The sequence below is a fragment of the Trichechus manatus genome, unplaced genomic scaffold (genome assembly GCF_000243295.1).
Source record: "Trichechus manatus latirostris isolate Lorelei unplaced genomic scaffold, TriManLat1.0 scaffold00005, whole genome shotgun sequence".
In the NCBI taxonomy this organism is placed as follows: Eukaryota; Metazoa; Chordata; class Mammalia; order Sirenia; family Trichechidae; genus Trichechus; species Trichechus manatus.
Window position 1 is genome coordinate 8,367,570 of NW_004443941.1, and position 15,868 is coordinate 8,383,437.

The 15,868-nt window shown below is 38.4% G+C and overlaps 1 protein-coding gene across 6 annotated transcripts in view; it reads left to right on the plus strand.

Annotated features, from left to right (window-relative positions):
• The window catches only part of ASB3 (ankyrin repeat and SOCS box containing 3), a 120,534-nt gene that overhangs the window by 54,563 nt on the left and 50,103 nt on the right, over window positions 1–15,868 (plus strand). For 5 of the 6 annotated variants that reach the window (XR_002824750.1, XM_023735170.1, XM_023735162.1 and 2 more), the window contains 2 exons: window positions 13,891–14,003; window positions 14,596–14,731. The exons of the other annotated variant lie outside the window; for it this stretch is intronic. Coding sequence is in view for 4 of the 5 variants with exons in the window: in XM_023735170.1 (XP_023590938.1) it covers window positions 13,891–14,003; window positions 14,596–14,731 (249 nt within the window). In the remaining variant the exon portion in view is untranslated. The remainder of the gene's footprint in view (window positions 1–13,890; window positions 14,004–14,595; window positions 14,732–15,868) is intronic. 6 annotated transcript variants of the gene reach the window in all.

The following is a 15,868-nucleotide window of genomic DNA, read 5'->3' on the forward strand; positions in this document are numbered from 1 at the left end:
AGGGTACAGTCCATACAGAAAGCTGTAGTCTTTGAGCTTCTTCAATAAGTGTTTCAGGTCCTCTTCACTTTCAGCGAGCAAAGTTGTATCATCTGGGTATCACAGGTTGTTAGTGAATCTTCCTCCAATCCCAGTGCTGAGTTCTTCCTCATATAGCCCGGCCTCTCGGATTGTTTGCTCAACATACAGATTGAATAGGTACGGTGAAAGGATACAACCCGGATGCACACCTTTCCTGTTTTTAAACCACGCAGTACACCCACTACATCCACTAAACCAAAAAACCAAACCTGTTGCTGTGGAGTCAGTTCCGACTCATAGCAACACTGTAGGATAGGGTAGAACTGCCCCATAGGGTTTCCAAGGAGCAGCTGGTGGATTTGAACTGCTGACCTTTTGGTTCGCAGCTGAGCTCTTAACTACTGCACCACCAGGGCTCTGATACCCACTTGAATAGTTTAAATAACATCCCCTTCTAAGATCCCCCAAAATCTCACCCCATTTCAGAATCTCATCATCTAAATCAGTTCCAGGTGCAGATGAGGTTCGTTGGGTGTAATTTCTTAAGTACAGCTCCTTGCATACAGTTCCTCCCAATTTTTATACCTGCAAATTACAAAGACACAATATCTGCCCGCTACACAGCCGATTTATAATGGAACTAACACAGAATAACTGCTTTAGATACCGTTGTTGTGTGCCATTGAGTTGATTGTGACTCATAGCCACCCTAAGACAGAGTAGAACTTCCCCATAGTATTTGCTAAGCTTTAGGGTCACTATGAGTTGGAATCGACTTGACAATATACAACAACAGCAGCAACAACGACAACAAAGAACAAATCTTTACGGGAGCAGATTGCCTGCTCTTTTCTCCTGCAGAGCGGCTGATGGGTTCAAATCACCAGCCTTTCGGTTAGCAGCCAAGTACTTAACCATTGCTCCACCAGGGTGCCTTCTTTAGAAACTACTAGTCAAAATAGGGGAAATAGAAAGCACAGAGGAGTCACTGGTCCATAGCAATTCTGAAATCCAGCCAGTCAGATGTTGGAAACTCCTTGGTTAGGACTCACTGCTACTCCTACCTAGGAGTTTTCTCCGTGGCTCTTGGCTCTGTCTCGGGGCTATTGGTCCTACCCTCTGAGTCGTCTTTTTTTATTCATGAAAGTCAGCAGTTGTTTCCAGATGAATATTATTCTCACCCCGCTTCCTGACAGTATAATTTTGTGGGTCTAATGGCCTGTTTTCATTTTGTACCCTCTCTCTCTCTCTCAGTCCAGGCCGGAAGCTTTCTGTCAATATAATTCTTTTCTAAATCTTTCAGGAAGATTCTGTGGACCTTCTTAAGGTGCATGTCAACAGACAAAGGCCACACCCATCAGTCTCTCTGGTTTGAGGCTTTTGCTGAGGGGCAACCCCCTTAAGTTTCTTAGAACCCCACTGTTTGATTGAGAGTATCTGTGAGTTATACCCTTAAAATCTTTGGAAGACCTTTTTGTCTGATTAAATAGTACCCTGAGGCACCACCTTGGATCTTTCAGAGTTTTACCTCTATAAGTAATAGTCATACCCTTGACTTCACCTTTAGACCATGATAGTTATCCTGGCAGTACCCTGGATTTGATGTTTGCTTGGAAGTCATCACTTCTTAAGTTTTGCTTTGTTTGCTGTCATGGAAGGCTGAGAATTTTAAAACCATAAAGTCATCCTTTGTGTATAAAAGTCTTTCCCTTCGTTTATCTCTCTCCTGTCACGTTTTCTATTTCAAAGTGCTTTTCTTGCTTACTCCACACTCGAAAAGCCATCACCTTGAATGTTGTTATCAGCACCCTTTGACTTGTTAGCATTAGTTACAATATGAATGATAATGGGGGACAGGAAGGATTTAATAAAAGACGTTAGATTAACTGATTAGCACTTTTAAAATAAAAACGGATTTTGATTGAAACTTTTCACCGTATAATAATCTAAAAGAAAATACTTAAGAGAGCAGAGAAATCAACTTAAAGAAATTGAGCATTTAATCCGATTTGTGTAGGATAATGTCTAAACCTTAAAGCCATAGACACAGTCAGGAAGTAAAAAATAAAATGATTTGCCCTCCCCGCCCCGCCGAAAATTATACTGTGGAGCAATTAGAAAAATACAAAGGAAACAAGTGCTGAAGGAAAAATATTTGCACCAAATATAACAATGAGTTTAGTAATATAAAGAACTCATAAAAGTCATAAAAACATGAAGAATGTAACACATAAGTAAACAAATGGTATAAACAGATAGTTTATAAGGAGGAAGAAGAAGATACAAATAAAAGAGAAAAAATATTAAAACAACATGGTAATATTTCACATTTTCTTCAATTGGTAACTTCGTTATAAAAATGGTGTCCTTGTGATGATTTACCAACTTTTTGGTAAGTTAACAATCTCAATATGAAACAGTGATAAAATGCTCAGTATTTTTGACTTGGTAATCCTTCAATTGAAAATGTATCGCATGAAGAAGTTTCCTAGGTAGTTTTTAAAAACACAAAGTTACTAGTGATAGAATATTAAAAAACTAGATCCTCAACATTATGATGCAGTAACTTAAGTGGGTTGTTTGATAATATCTAAAATTGTAACTACATATTAACGTTAGAATGTAAAAAATGCTTATAGTAGATAAAGTGAAAAAATGTAAATTGGATATGATTTTTGATGTCACTTAAAAGATAAAATGCCTACTTAAATTATAAAATGTACAGGTAGGTTTCTATATAAACTGTATACAGTGTCTACACATAAGAAATCAGAAGGACCTCTGAAAGATAAAAAGAATAGCTATGGTAAGGGGTAATTTTTTCTTAAAATTTATTCCATTGTGGTTTATACAATAAGAAAAATTAGAGATTTCTATGGTATTCATATAGATGCCTCCCTTTCATCTTATATTTATTGATCTATCTCACTTTTAATAATTTTGTCTACTGGGTATGGTACTTCAAAAATTTTTGTGGTGGTATTTTGGGATTAGTTTATTCCAAAGTATACAAAGTTTTCATGACAAGTTGTTACTTTTGCTGTTGTGACCCAACATCACAATCTTCAACTTTAATATTTGCCTTTAAACAGAATTTCAGCCCAAAGAACAATTCAAAATTATATTTCCGTTCTACAGGATAAAAATTGCTGTATAGTATCTGAGGGGTGAATCAGTCTTTTTACAGTGTTTCCCTATAATGAGATTTCAGATCCTAGAGTATATCCTATATGATAGATAGAATGAGTGAGGCAGCATTGTAGGGCAGACAGATGATGATTCAGATATCTGCTGACACCGATCCAGCTTTCTCGTTATGAACAGAGATCTGCTACATTTAGGAAAGGCCATAGCGCTGAGGTCGTCTTTCAGAGAGAGAAAAGAGTATGCCTTTGTCTGTCTTTGTGTGTTTTCTCTAAACAACAAATAAATATGTTCTGTTTATCGTCACAAGCTGGCAGCTTACCAGCTGGATTTTATCCCCAGATGTGTTTTAATTTGATCCACACAGTTTTACTTGGTTTTGTTTTGTAATTGAGCCAACATTTAAAAATCAAGAGATTTCACAATTTTAAAAATCCAGATATCCATATTCAAAGTATCTGGAAACCTGGCAACATCGGGCTGGAGTAAGCAGTGGCCTCCCCCTTAGGCTAAATTTACCTTTCCTCAATAGGTCCTAACATTCTGTAGGTATATGCCCTTGTAGTCCACCTTCTGTCCCCAGCAGGCATTTGAATTTTCAGTCCTGGTTGTTAAACCTTCGAAACTTCAAGGGTAAACAGAGTTTGCCACTCATCAGAGGCTTTATTTTCTGGAGGCTACAGATACTGGTATAATGAACAGCTATGCTGTTGTTTAATGTTTATACAGAGAAAAAGCAATAAATTCCTCTTTGATTTCACTATAGCGAATATTTCTCTTTACCTGAGAACTACTGCTTATGCTTTCCCTTTTTGTTCTGGCTGCCAGGAAGTGCAGAGCTAAATTTTAACTTCAATTGCCATCGTTTTTGTTGGCCTACATTTTCTGGTATGATGATGTATTGATTAGTCCTCATTCTTTTGTTTCAAGACATTACTTTTTTAAAAAAAACCACTATAATACATACAAAAAAGATGCAAATTATAAGCATGCTGCATTTTCACAAACTCAACATACTATGCAACCAGCACCCGGATTAATATTATATGGAATCACATAAGTTTATATGTTCTTTTACATCTGGTTTCTTTTGTTCAATGTTCTGTTTGTGAGATTTATCCATATTGTGGCCTGAAGTTGTAGGTCATTCGTTTTCATTGCTGTATAGTTTCCATTGTGTAAATATACCAAAATTTATTTATCCATTGTATTATCAGTAGATACTCTTTGGATAGCTTCTTGTTTGGGGCTATTATGAAGAGTTCTACAGTAAGAACATTCTAGTACCTGTCTTTTAGTGAACACTGCTACACACTATTGTTGACTATATATCTAGGAATGGAATTTCTGGGACAGAAGGCATGCACATATTCAGCTTTAGTAAATTCTTCTAAACAGTTTTCCAAAGTGATTGTACTAATTTATCCTCCCACCAGCAATATATGAGAGTTCTAGTTCCACATCCTCGGAAACACTTGGCATTTTTAATCTGTTTCTTTGTAGCCATTCTGGTGGGTATGTTATATTTACTTTTCCCTTTATTATTAGTCACTTCACATTCTCTTTGGAAGTAGATGAGATACAAACAAACACACAATAGTATAATACTGTCTTTATCTCGTGTTCCTTTGGGACTCAATAGCATGTGGACACAAATGAAGTCGTGTTAACTGTAAACTAAAATTTCAAATCCTTGGAGAGGGGCTGTAGAGTAAATTATTTGATAACAGTCATAGCTGGCTGATGCTTACATGACAGTTCTGCTATACTCTGCTCTCTATTTTTGTATATATTTTAGATATTTCACAATAAAAAAGTTTTTAATGTTTTTGACCAGTTCATAGCCCCACTTGCATAATACAGAAGCTGAATCTCCTGACAAATTCTACCCCACCACGTATTTCTGATTTCCTAAACAATTCTGTCATCTTCTGCTCTGAGACACCTGCCTTGATGTCTATAACTGTAGAAACCACTTGAGGGCTTTTAACTGGCGTGGTGCCATTGAGAATGATGTCATCCGGACCATAGATGCTGTTTACCTCCCAGTTCTGAGTACTCATGATGTCAAACTGATCTGAGTTCCCCGCAGTGCCCACTGCACAGGCAGCATGCTATATTCTCAGTAGCAGCGAAGAGAATGCTCTCTTCCCCAGCCTGTAATGTGCTCTATCATTGGGTCTCCTACAGAGCAGAGCTGCTCATATCCCTGTGTCTATCTCAGAGGCGCTCATGGAAACCCATCCTTCAACTTCTGCCTTCAGCTCCTTTGTCTTCAGGGCTCAAATATAAACCTGTGTAGCTGGAACAACATGCTGTTCTCCCATCCTTGTCTCCCACAAACCCTTCTACCACCCAGTCACTCAAGAAAAAGCCACCACCTGAAAACCAGTAATTAATTTTGCCCTTGAATATGCCACCTACAGATTCATGACACAGTGCTCAGATATCAGACAAATATTTGAATCACAGTTCAGGATCAAGCTGGTGCCCTAACTCTAATGGAAAACCAAATTGTACAGTCAGACACTGTCTAGCCTTGAACAAGTTATTTACTCTCTGATCCTCATTTTCAGACTTATAAAATGAGGATACTACTTATCTCATGGAATTATATATTGATTGAATAAACTAAGTTAGATAAAGATCCACTACCACCATCAGTTGCCATCAAGTCGATTCTGACTCTTGGCAACCCCATGTATGCAGAATAGAATCGCTAGGCCTTTCTTCCTAGGCACCTCTGAGTGGGTTCAAACCGCCAGCCTTTCAGGTAGTGGATGGGTGCCTAACCATTTGTGCCGCCTAGGAACTTCTTAGATAAAGATAGTAGGTGCTTAATAAATGCTCCCTCAGTCTACCCTTTACCCCTTCTTGATACTAGTCAACTTCTTTTCCTAATACGCTCTACAAATAGACACTCTAAGGGTTAGCTACCAATTGTAAGGAGTTAGACCATAATTACAATTCCCTCAAGATTAAATACAGTTCTCTGTGACTAAACTTTTCACAGTTATCACCTTCAGCCCCCACACAAAGGACGGCCTTTCCTCTTTGCAGGATCTGCCTCTTTGTCCAACAATTCAGTTAACTGCAATTATCATCCAGCCCTACAGGCAGTATATATCCAGATTCCCCTCTGAAGTGATAGTCCAACCTCTTAGGTTTTCCCAGTTTATTGCCCAGTTACTTCCTCTAGTGGTAGTTGCATATGACTGGTTTTTATTGTTTTAAAGGGATATTTTTCTTTCCTCCTTCACAGCCATATTGATCAAATACACTATTTCCCATCCTCAAATAATAATAATAATAAAAAGTAAAAAATATATAACCCGTTATCTTTCCGTGGTTACTATCTCTACAACCAGCCATTGACTTGCGAGATTTTCCTCTCTCTTCCAAAAACACAACTGGGCCTATAGGTAGGCAGAAGCTGTTAACACAACATCTTTATGCTCTTTCCTGTCCTTCCATTTCCTGTCCAAATTTTCGCAGTCCCTAAGACATTTCTTAGACTCTTTTAATAGTGCCATTTGTTCGTTCTCTCATGACTCAGTAAGTGTAGGTTACAGTTAATGATGATGACAAGTCTTGACAGGCTCTTTGTTATAAACTCCAAGACCACAGACCACATACTTCATCTGACCATTTTGGTGTTGTCTACAGTCATTGACTTCGCTCTCAACAGTCACCAACGACCACAAATTCCTTCCTCCCAATCCAGTAAAAGGTTCCCCTACACTAATTAGTGTTCCCAGATTTTCCATACGTTTTCACAATCCAATCCCAGCATAATCCTTATTAGACATTCATTTCCATTCACCTAAATTTGGAATACTCTGCTGTAATTTAAGTGTGTTTATAGTCAGTGTCAGTCATAACAGTATCCTAGAAGCCTAATAACATGTTTTATGGCAAAATACTTCAGCAACCTAATCATTATGGTGAGGCTGGAGAATTGTTTACAGTTAGTTGAGGGGATATTATTATTAAACTTGATTGTATATTATACCTGTGTATTTATATGCAGTTTAGACATTGAATTAAAATTTCTTGTCCTCAATGTTGTGGTAATACCAACTTTCTTAAACTTAGAGGCATTTCCACAATTCAGGTGATTCTGAGCAGAGAAAAAGTGATTTGCAAATACTATCAAAACAAATTTCTACATCATACTAAGATGACTATATACATAAGACATACCCTATAGAATATTTTGAAGAAGAAAAAGAGGAGAAGGCTGGGGAGCAGGAGGAGGAGGATTAGAAAGAAATTATTTCATGGGTGCTAATAACTAGAATATTCCTTATCACCCGTGGAATAATTTCTTTCTCATCCTCCTCCTCCTGTTCCCCAGCCTTCTCTTTTTCTTCTTCAAAATATCCTATAGGATACATCTTATGTAGATAGTCATCATGGTCACCATGAGTCAAAATGACTCAATGGCACCTAACACGACAGTGACTAGAACCAGACATTTTAGCAGCATAGAACTGTAAATCCCCCTTAAACTCTGTGTCTGTATCAGTAGCAGGAGCATCAATCATAATATCTCCCAATCAGAATCATCAAGTAACATAAGCATCAGTAATTGTATACAAGATGGCATTTGAAGAACAAAGGAAAAGTGATTTGACTTTTGCAAATATGTACCACATTCTTTTAGAACAGCATTATCAATCCTGACAGATGCTTAAAAGACCACTGCCCACTCACCCAGCCAACATTTTCTTTTAGAATCAGTAGATGAATGGGTAAGAAACATTCCTCAGTGGGATGAATGAAGCACTATGTTAAAAGAGACTTAAGGGAAAGGCAGAGCAAAATGGTGGCATAAGCAGCTGCACACTTGATCCCCCACAACAAAACCAGAAGGAAAAAAAAGCATAAATTTGTGGAATCAATGGTCTCAGAACTCTGGAAACCAGTCAAAGAGTTTCAGCATCTAAGCAAACACTGAATCAAGAAAAAGTGAGATATAAATAGTAGGAAAGCATTGGTTCTTCATCCTTCTGGGCTCCATCATCTCCCCAGTTTAGCACAGCCATCTTGGGCAGCTGCAGTGGCTGGTGCTCCCAGGCAGAGAGGCTGATGTTGAAGAGGTGAAGGCCAGCACTTCCAGGAGGGGGTCCTGGTATTGAAACAACCACAGCTGGCTTTTCCGGACAGGGATCCTGTTGTTGAAGTGGCCACAGCTGTTGGCGCTCCCAAACAACAAGTCTGGAATTGATTGATGACAGCTAGCACTCCCAAATGGGGAGTCGGGTTGAAGGGGCGATAACTAGCACCCCTAGGAGTGGAGCCTGGAGTTGAAACAGCAACAACCAGCGCTTCCAGGAAAGAATCCTGGTGTTGATGTGGCGACAGCGAGCACTGCCAGGTAGGGAGCCTGGTTTGACGTGTTGACAGTCAGGCCTCCCAGTCAGAGAGCTGGTATTAATGCAATGACAGCCAGCACTCCCAGAGATGAAGCCTAGTATTAAAGTGGATGAGTATAGCCTTCAACGGTTTTTCAACAGGAGGAGGAGGAGGAGAGCGAACACTGGGGAAGAGGAAGAATCTGATATCCAGAATAACCACATTATAATTGTCAAATGTCCTGGTTTCCACAAAATATTACAAGGCATACAAAGAAACAGAAAGGGATAGCTCATGCAAAAGAACAAAGTAAAATGACAGAAACCATCCCTGAAGAAAGAAAGGTAATAGACTTATTAGGCAAAGAGTTTAAAACAACAGTATTAAATATTCTCAAGGAGCTAAAGGAAAACACAGACAAAGAACTAAAGAAAATTAGGAAAACCCTAAAGGAACAAAACGAGAATGTCAATAAAGAGAAAACTTTAAAAAGAACCAAACAGAAATACTAGAGCTAAAAAGTACAGTAACAGAAATTCACTGGAGGGATGCAACAGCAGATATGAGCTGGCAGAAGAAAGAATCAGTGACTTGAAGATAGGGTGATTGAGATTATCAATTGACATTTACTTCTGGACCATGAGGGAAAGATTAGGCGAGGAAGAATCATTCATGCAGAGATGAAAATGGAAATTTCAGGATTGGGCATGTTCATTGTTGGAGAATGTATAAAGTAAAGGAATAAAAAATAAGGGGTCAGTACAGAATCTTGGTGAATTACTATATTTATCAATTAGTAAGAGAGAGAAAAGTGAACCAAGAAGAGAGAATGAGTTGTTAGAGAATGTGATATGATAACACTAGAACAGTACATTGACACTGAGAGGAAAAATTGATGTTGAGAAATACGGGGAACTTAATGCCAGATGTAGTAGGAACTGAGTAGGAGGTTGAGGGCTAAGGAAATGGTGCAGTGGTTAAGAGCTTGGCTACTAACCAAAAGGTTGGCAGTTTGAATCCACCAGCTACTCCTTCGAAGTCCTATGGGGCTCTTCTACTCTGCCCTATAGGGTCATTATGGGTCAAAATTGACTTGATGGCAGCGGGTTTGGTTTTTGTTTTTGTTTTAGCTTCAAATGAGTTATGGCAGTGGAATTCACATGATAGGAGTTTTTGACTGAATGATTTTAAGGTTCATGGAGGCAGGGATTTTTGTCTTTCTTGCTCACTTATTTTTGTCTGTATTTCTAGTACCTAGAACATTGCCTGCTATAGTAGGCACTCAATGAATGATCCACTGAATGAATCAATGAGTGAGTGGTTTGTGAGGGGAGAAAGCCACTGAATGTAGACTTAAGAACAGTACTCTTCTGAGAAGGTTAGTGGTTAAAAAAAAAAAAAAAAAAAGGGAGAGAGATAGCATGTTGATAGGAGGAGTCATGGAAGATTATTATTTTTTGTTTATATATTTTTAGAAAAAGGAAAAAACCTAAGCTGGTTTGCAGATTGAGCAGTAGAGCCCAGTAAAGAAGAGGTTATGAGAGAATTTGAGGAGGAGATAATATAAGAAGCAAACTCAGAAGTGGGGAGGGTGTGGTATCAGAGATTAGGACATAGGTGAAACCCGAAACAGGAGGAAGGCTACCTCCTTTCCTGAGATAGGAAAAGAAAAGTAAATCAAATTTCTATACAGAATACAATGTAAAATACCATTGCATAGCCAATTCCTGCCAAGTTAGCATTAATGATTTAATTGTGTGGGATTAAGTTACTGTCACTAATAATGCTATCATCTCTCTACATCTAGACAGCTCTCAAGGCAGAAACACTCTTCTGATATGTCAGTATCTTTCTCCATCATTCCCCACTTGCTTGTTTCCTCACCATCCCCATAGATACAGAAGCACTGGATGCGTATAGATGCTTGACTAGTTGACTCTTTGTTGCTGGAAAAGAATTACAAAGACTATTTTAGATGCTGGGTAGTTTCTAGACATGCTCTTACGTTTGGTTTTCTCAGTAGGACTAAGAAAGTATGTTAGTAGGAAATAATGGCTGCCTTTTTGAAAGCAAACAGCTTAGCACTGTTGTGGTCCATCTTCTCTCCAATTTGATAGCTTGTTATATATAAGGACAAAGAGGTTAATACACCTCTTTCAAAGTATAGGCTTTGGTAGTAGATTTAAGCTCAAAATACATTTTTGTAAATCAGTTGTTTCTCAATTATTGACCATTAAATTGCTTTATTTAGAAATAATTAGCGAGAGTTGTAAAAATACTTATCCGCTCTTGTTCAGGTTTTCCTCTTTTGGTATTGGGAAGTGTTTTCAGTAGAGATGCACAAATCAGGTGCCTTAATGTACTCATGATATTAAAGGTTAAAACAAATTTTTTCTCCATCCGATTTTCATACTGTAGTTAACAGTCAAAACAATTTTTTTTTTTACTTTCATTTTTGTTTTATTGTACTTCAGGTGAAGGCTTACAGAACAAATAGTTTCTCATGAAACAGTAGTACGCAAATTGTTTTATGACATTGGTTAACAACCCCACAACATGTCAACCCTCTAACTTCTCAACCTTTTTTTTTGGTGAAAATACACATAGCCAAAGATACACCATTTCAAACATTTCTACATGCACAGTTCAGTGACATTGACTACGCTCTTCCAATTGTGCTGTTATTCTCACTTAAGATGAAGGCTTACAGAACAAAATAGTTTCTCATTTAACAGTTACTACAAATGTTGCCCTATGACAATGGTAGCAATCTCACAACACATCAACAATATCCTTACTCAACCTTGGGTTCCCTATCACCAGCTTCCTTGTCCCCTTCTGCCTTCTGGCCCTTGTCACTGGACTCCTGTACCTCATTAGTCCCATTTGGTTTTACAGGGCTGTCCACTCCCAGGCTGGACGCTGAACGTCGGAGATAACTTCACCACTGAGCTAAAAGGGTGTCTGGGGACCATGCTCTCGGGGTTTCTCCAATCTCCTTTAGGCCAGTAAATCTGGTCTTTTTTTTGTGAGTTAGAATTTTGTTCTACATCCTTCTCCAGCTCTGTCCAGAACCCTCTGTTGTGATCCTGTTGACTTTCATTTTTGTAAGGTCAGCCTAACTCAAGACAGTCTTCACTCTGTTCCTATATCATGGCCAACAGCCTGATAATCTTCAACTCAGGGTTTGGCTATAGAATGATTTTTGCCGGCAATCTCAGATAATGATGTATGAATTGGACATGAAACTTATTATCTTCCTTTTCTATCATGACCTCCATCCAAAAGGTGGCACAGTGGTTAAGAGTTTGGCTAGTAACCGAAAGGTCCGCAGTTCGAATCCACCAGCCACTCTTTGGAAACCCTGTGGGGCAGTTCTCCTCTGTCCTATAGGGTTACCATGAGTGGAAATTGACTCAATGGCACGGGTTAGGTTTTTTGTTTAGACTGATTATAGAAAAAATAACTTAGCTTGAAGAACTGTTACTCTTTCTCTGGTAAAATGCCCTTGAATGTTAACTTGAAAATAAGATATGTTAAACTTCTACTACAGTGGTACTATTTCAACCAAGGGAATTAAATTTCTGAAACGGCCTAGGGTAGAATTAATTGAAGAACTTCAGAGTCCTTATGGGGGAAATACATTAGGTTTAAATTCAGTATACAAAATTAATAGACTATTAATGGCATGTTACTCAGCTTGAATAATAATGAGTGTATTTATCATTTCTTGTCTTATACTCTTAAGGGTTTTGTCTTCCCCATAGTTTCATAGTTTGCATTTTTCAAGTGTGGCCCTTTATCCACATATCTAGTGCCTTTCTAATTTTGTGACTGGGAGTTGTTGATACCCACTTCCTTCCTTCTACTGGAGTAGAAGATATAGATTAATATGTATGCTTGAAATGCAAAAAAAAAAAAGTATTTTTTCAAGCCCCTCTTCCCATGCTCAAGCACATGAAGTCAGACCTTCTTATATACATCTCAGCTCTGTCTTTTCTTGTATATACTATTTCCCCAGACTTAAAATTCAAAGAAGTTATTTTAATAGCCTCACATTTACAACATTCACATTATGCCTTATTTGTTAATGCTTTGGGTGTGTGTATGTGTGTACATATGTGTGTGCATACTTATTTAATATTATATAGTCATACTCTACGGTCTCTGGGTGGTACAAACATTTTGTGCTCAGATGCTAACTGAAAGGCTGGTGGTTTGAACCTACCCAGTGGCACTGCAGAAGAAAGTCCTGATGATCTGCTTCCGTAAAGATCACAGCCAAGGAAACCCTATGGAGCAGTTCTACTCTGTAACACACGGGGTCACCATGAGTCAGAATCTAGTCGACAGTAACAGATTTTTTTTAGTCATATTCTGGCATTTTGTCATTTCATTAACTCTGTGCTTAAACTCCTCTAGCATTAGCTACATTCACGGCAAAGTTTTGGTGTAGACACATCCTGCAAAGTTTAGCTCACTTGCTTGTTGTATCAACTTAATAACATGTTTTCCAGATACTAGCGTACCCATCTTATCCTCATAGAGAGGCTTTATAAACGTGTTCTATGTACATGATATCAAAGTAAACATAGCTTGTCCTGATGTTAGATTAGATATGTATAAGAAAGTGGAATAATTAGGTGAAATTGTGAAGGTGCACACGATTTTTAGGTATCCATGAACTTTGGATATAAGCTTTGAACTTCAGAGGATCTACTTTAGCAACCACTTGGGAATCATTTGTTTCAGGTACTATAGTTAAGTAATATGCATTTCTTTAGCAACTCTCTTTAGTCTGGAGACCGTTTTTAGCTCAAACAAGAAAGTTTTACCGTATTTTCATTCACAGATACAGAAGCATCATTTTAACAATGACTGTTGTTTGTGGTGGTGCAAGTATCTTAAGATGCAGAGCCTGAAGTGTTGGTTTTCGCTTGGTCGGTGACCCTTGCCATTTGTGATCGGACGATAACTATGAGGCCCTTTCACTTCTTTCCAGACTGTCTTCCAGATTGGTGCTGTTTCTTCTCAACTGCCCTCCTTACCCCTCCCACCCAACTGCATTCTGAAAATAAATGTTTGCCTCTTGCTTCCTTTTCCTCTGGGCCTTTTAAAATACTATGGAAAATAATTTTGTATGTGCATAGAAGGGATTAGGAATATGTCAGTGCGTTTGGGCTAAGACAGTTGTGATACATGTTTTAGCGTTGCATAAGGCATTTATTCTTTGATTTGCTCAGAGGAATGGTGACAGCATTGGGAGTGCCTAGGTGAATAAGTGGTGAGAACATCACCTGAGTGTCCAGTCTTACAATCAGCCTTTTTGCTGACAGTTTGTTTTTTTTTTTGACTGCTGTATTGCAGCTGTTGAAAATGGACAGATAGATGTGTTAAAGCTGTTGATTCAGCACGGAGCAAATGTTAATGGATCCCATTCTATGTGTGGATGGAACTCCTTGCACCAGGCCTCTTTTCAGGTAACTTCTGCATTTATTATTTCATTTCCATGTAAATTGTGTGTCTTACCCTTTTAAAATGACAGATCCATACAGTTTGTGCTTCCTACTTGCCTGTGATTTATGATGGTTAGTCCAGTACAGAGAAGGCAGTCTAAATGCTAATGATCGTTCTGAATGAGCCAGCTGCTCTAGTAGCTGCAGTGGGTTTGGGGCAGTGGGGATTATCTATGTTTTCCAAACGTTGATAGCGTAGTTGAGCAACCATCAGAATACTTGGGATATAAATTGACAAAGTGCAATGGCTTATTTTATTTATAGCAGTGTGTTTAGGAACTGTGATAGCTCCTTAGTGGCTTGGTTAGCAAGCTAATTTGGCGGGACTTATAAGGATTAGAATGTCTAGAGGTCACTGCTTCATCTGTGTGTGTTTAATGGGCTAACTGGAGGTATAGGATAATCTGATTGTTTGACCACTGTCTTCCCATCCAATACAGCAATGCATTTTTTTTTAAGTGAGAAAGATAAAAAAAGAAAACAAACAAAACACACAACAATAAGAAAAAAGCCATCTTCTGTTTTCTCTTATTTACAATATGAACCTGTGCTTTAGGAAAATGCTGAGGTCATAAAATTGCTTCTTCAAAAAGGAGCAAACCCGGAGTGCCAGGATGACTTTGGAATCACACCTTTGTTTGTGGCTGCTCAGTATGGCAAGCTAGAAAGCTTGACCGAACTGATTTCATCAGGTAAGATGGATCCATTAGCCTTTGTACTGTTCACATCATGAGTTTTAACTTTGTATATTCCTAGGAAGAATAATTCTTGACCAGATATAAATTAGGTTGTGAAATTTAATGGTTTTATGTAAGTGGTAAATAACAGTAAACACAAGCTGATTTATAGGCTTGGTTACTAAGTGTCTGTTACGAGCATAATGCAATACAGGGCTGCTAATTTATCTGAGTGGGAACATGATGGTCTATCACTAAAGCAAGTTCATTGGTAAGTTAAATGATGGGACTGTCCTTTCTTATAGGGATCTAAGAAGTTCCCACTCTCTAGGGCACAAGACTATTTTAGGCTTAATTAATTTATTTGAAAGCTATTTTGTATATTAAGCCTTTGAGTTGTATGTTTGGATCAATTGCATGTTTATTTAGATGGATTTATTTCAATGCAGGTTTATACTTGATTATGTTAATAGCAACATAAACCTGTGAAAGTTTCCTCCATGACAGCCGTTATGCGTTCAGCATTGCCAGAGAAGATGGTGTTGAGGTGGCATTCCTACTCTGTGACATTTCTGTGACCACAGATGTTTTGTTCCAGAGGGACTTTTTTTTTTTTAATTTTTTATTGTACTTTAGGTGAAGGCTTACAGAACAAACAGTTTCTCATGAAACAGTAATACACATATTGTTTTGTGACATTGGTTAACAACCCCACAACATATCAACCCTCTCCCTTCTCGACCTTTTTTTTTTGGTGAAAATATACATAGCCAAAAAACCATTTCAAAAATTTCTACATGCACAGTTCAGTGACATCGACTATGCTCTTCCAGTTGTGCTGCTATTCTCACTTTAGATGAAGGCTTACAGAACAAAATAGTTTCTCATTTAACAGTTACTACACATGTTGCCCTATGACAATGGTTAACAACCTTACAACACACCAACACTATCCTTACTCAACCTTGGGTTCCCTATCACCAGCTTTCCTGTCCCCTTCTGCCTTTTGGCCCTTGTCCCTGGACTGCTGTGCCTCATTAGTCCCATTTGGTTTTATGGGGCTGTCCACTCCCCGGCTGAACGGTGAACCTCGGAAATGACTTCACCACTGAGCTAAAAGGGTGTCTGGGGGCCATACTCTCAGGGTTTCTC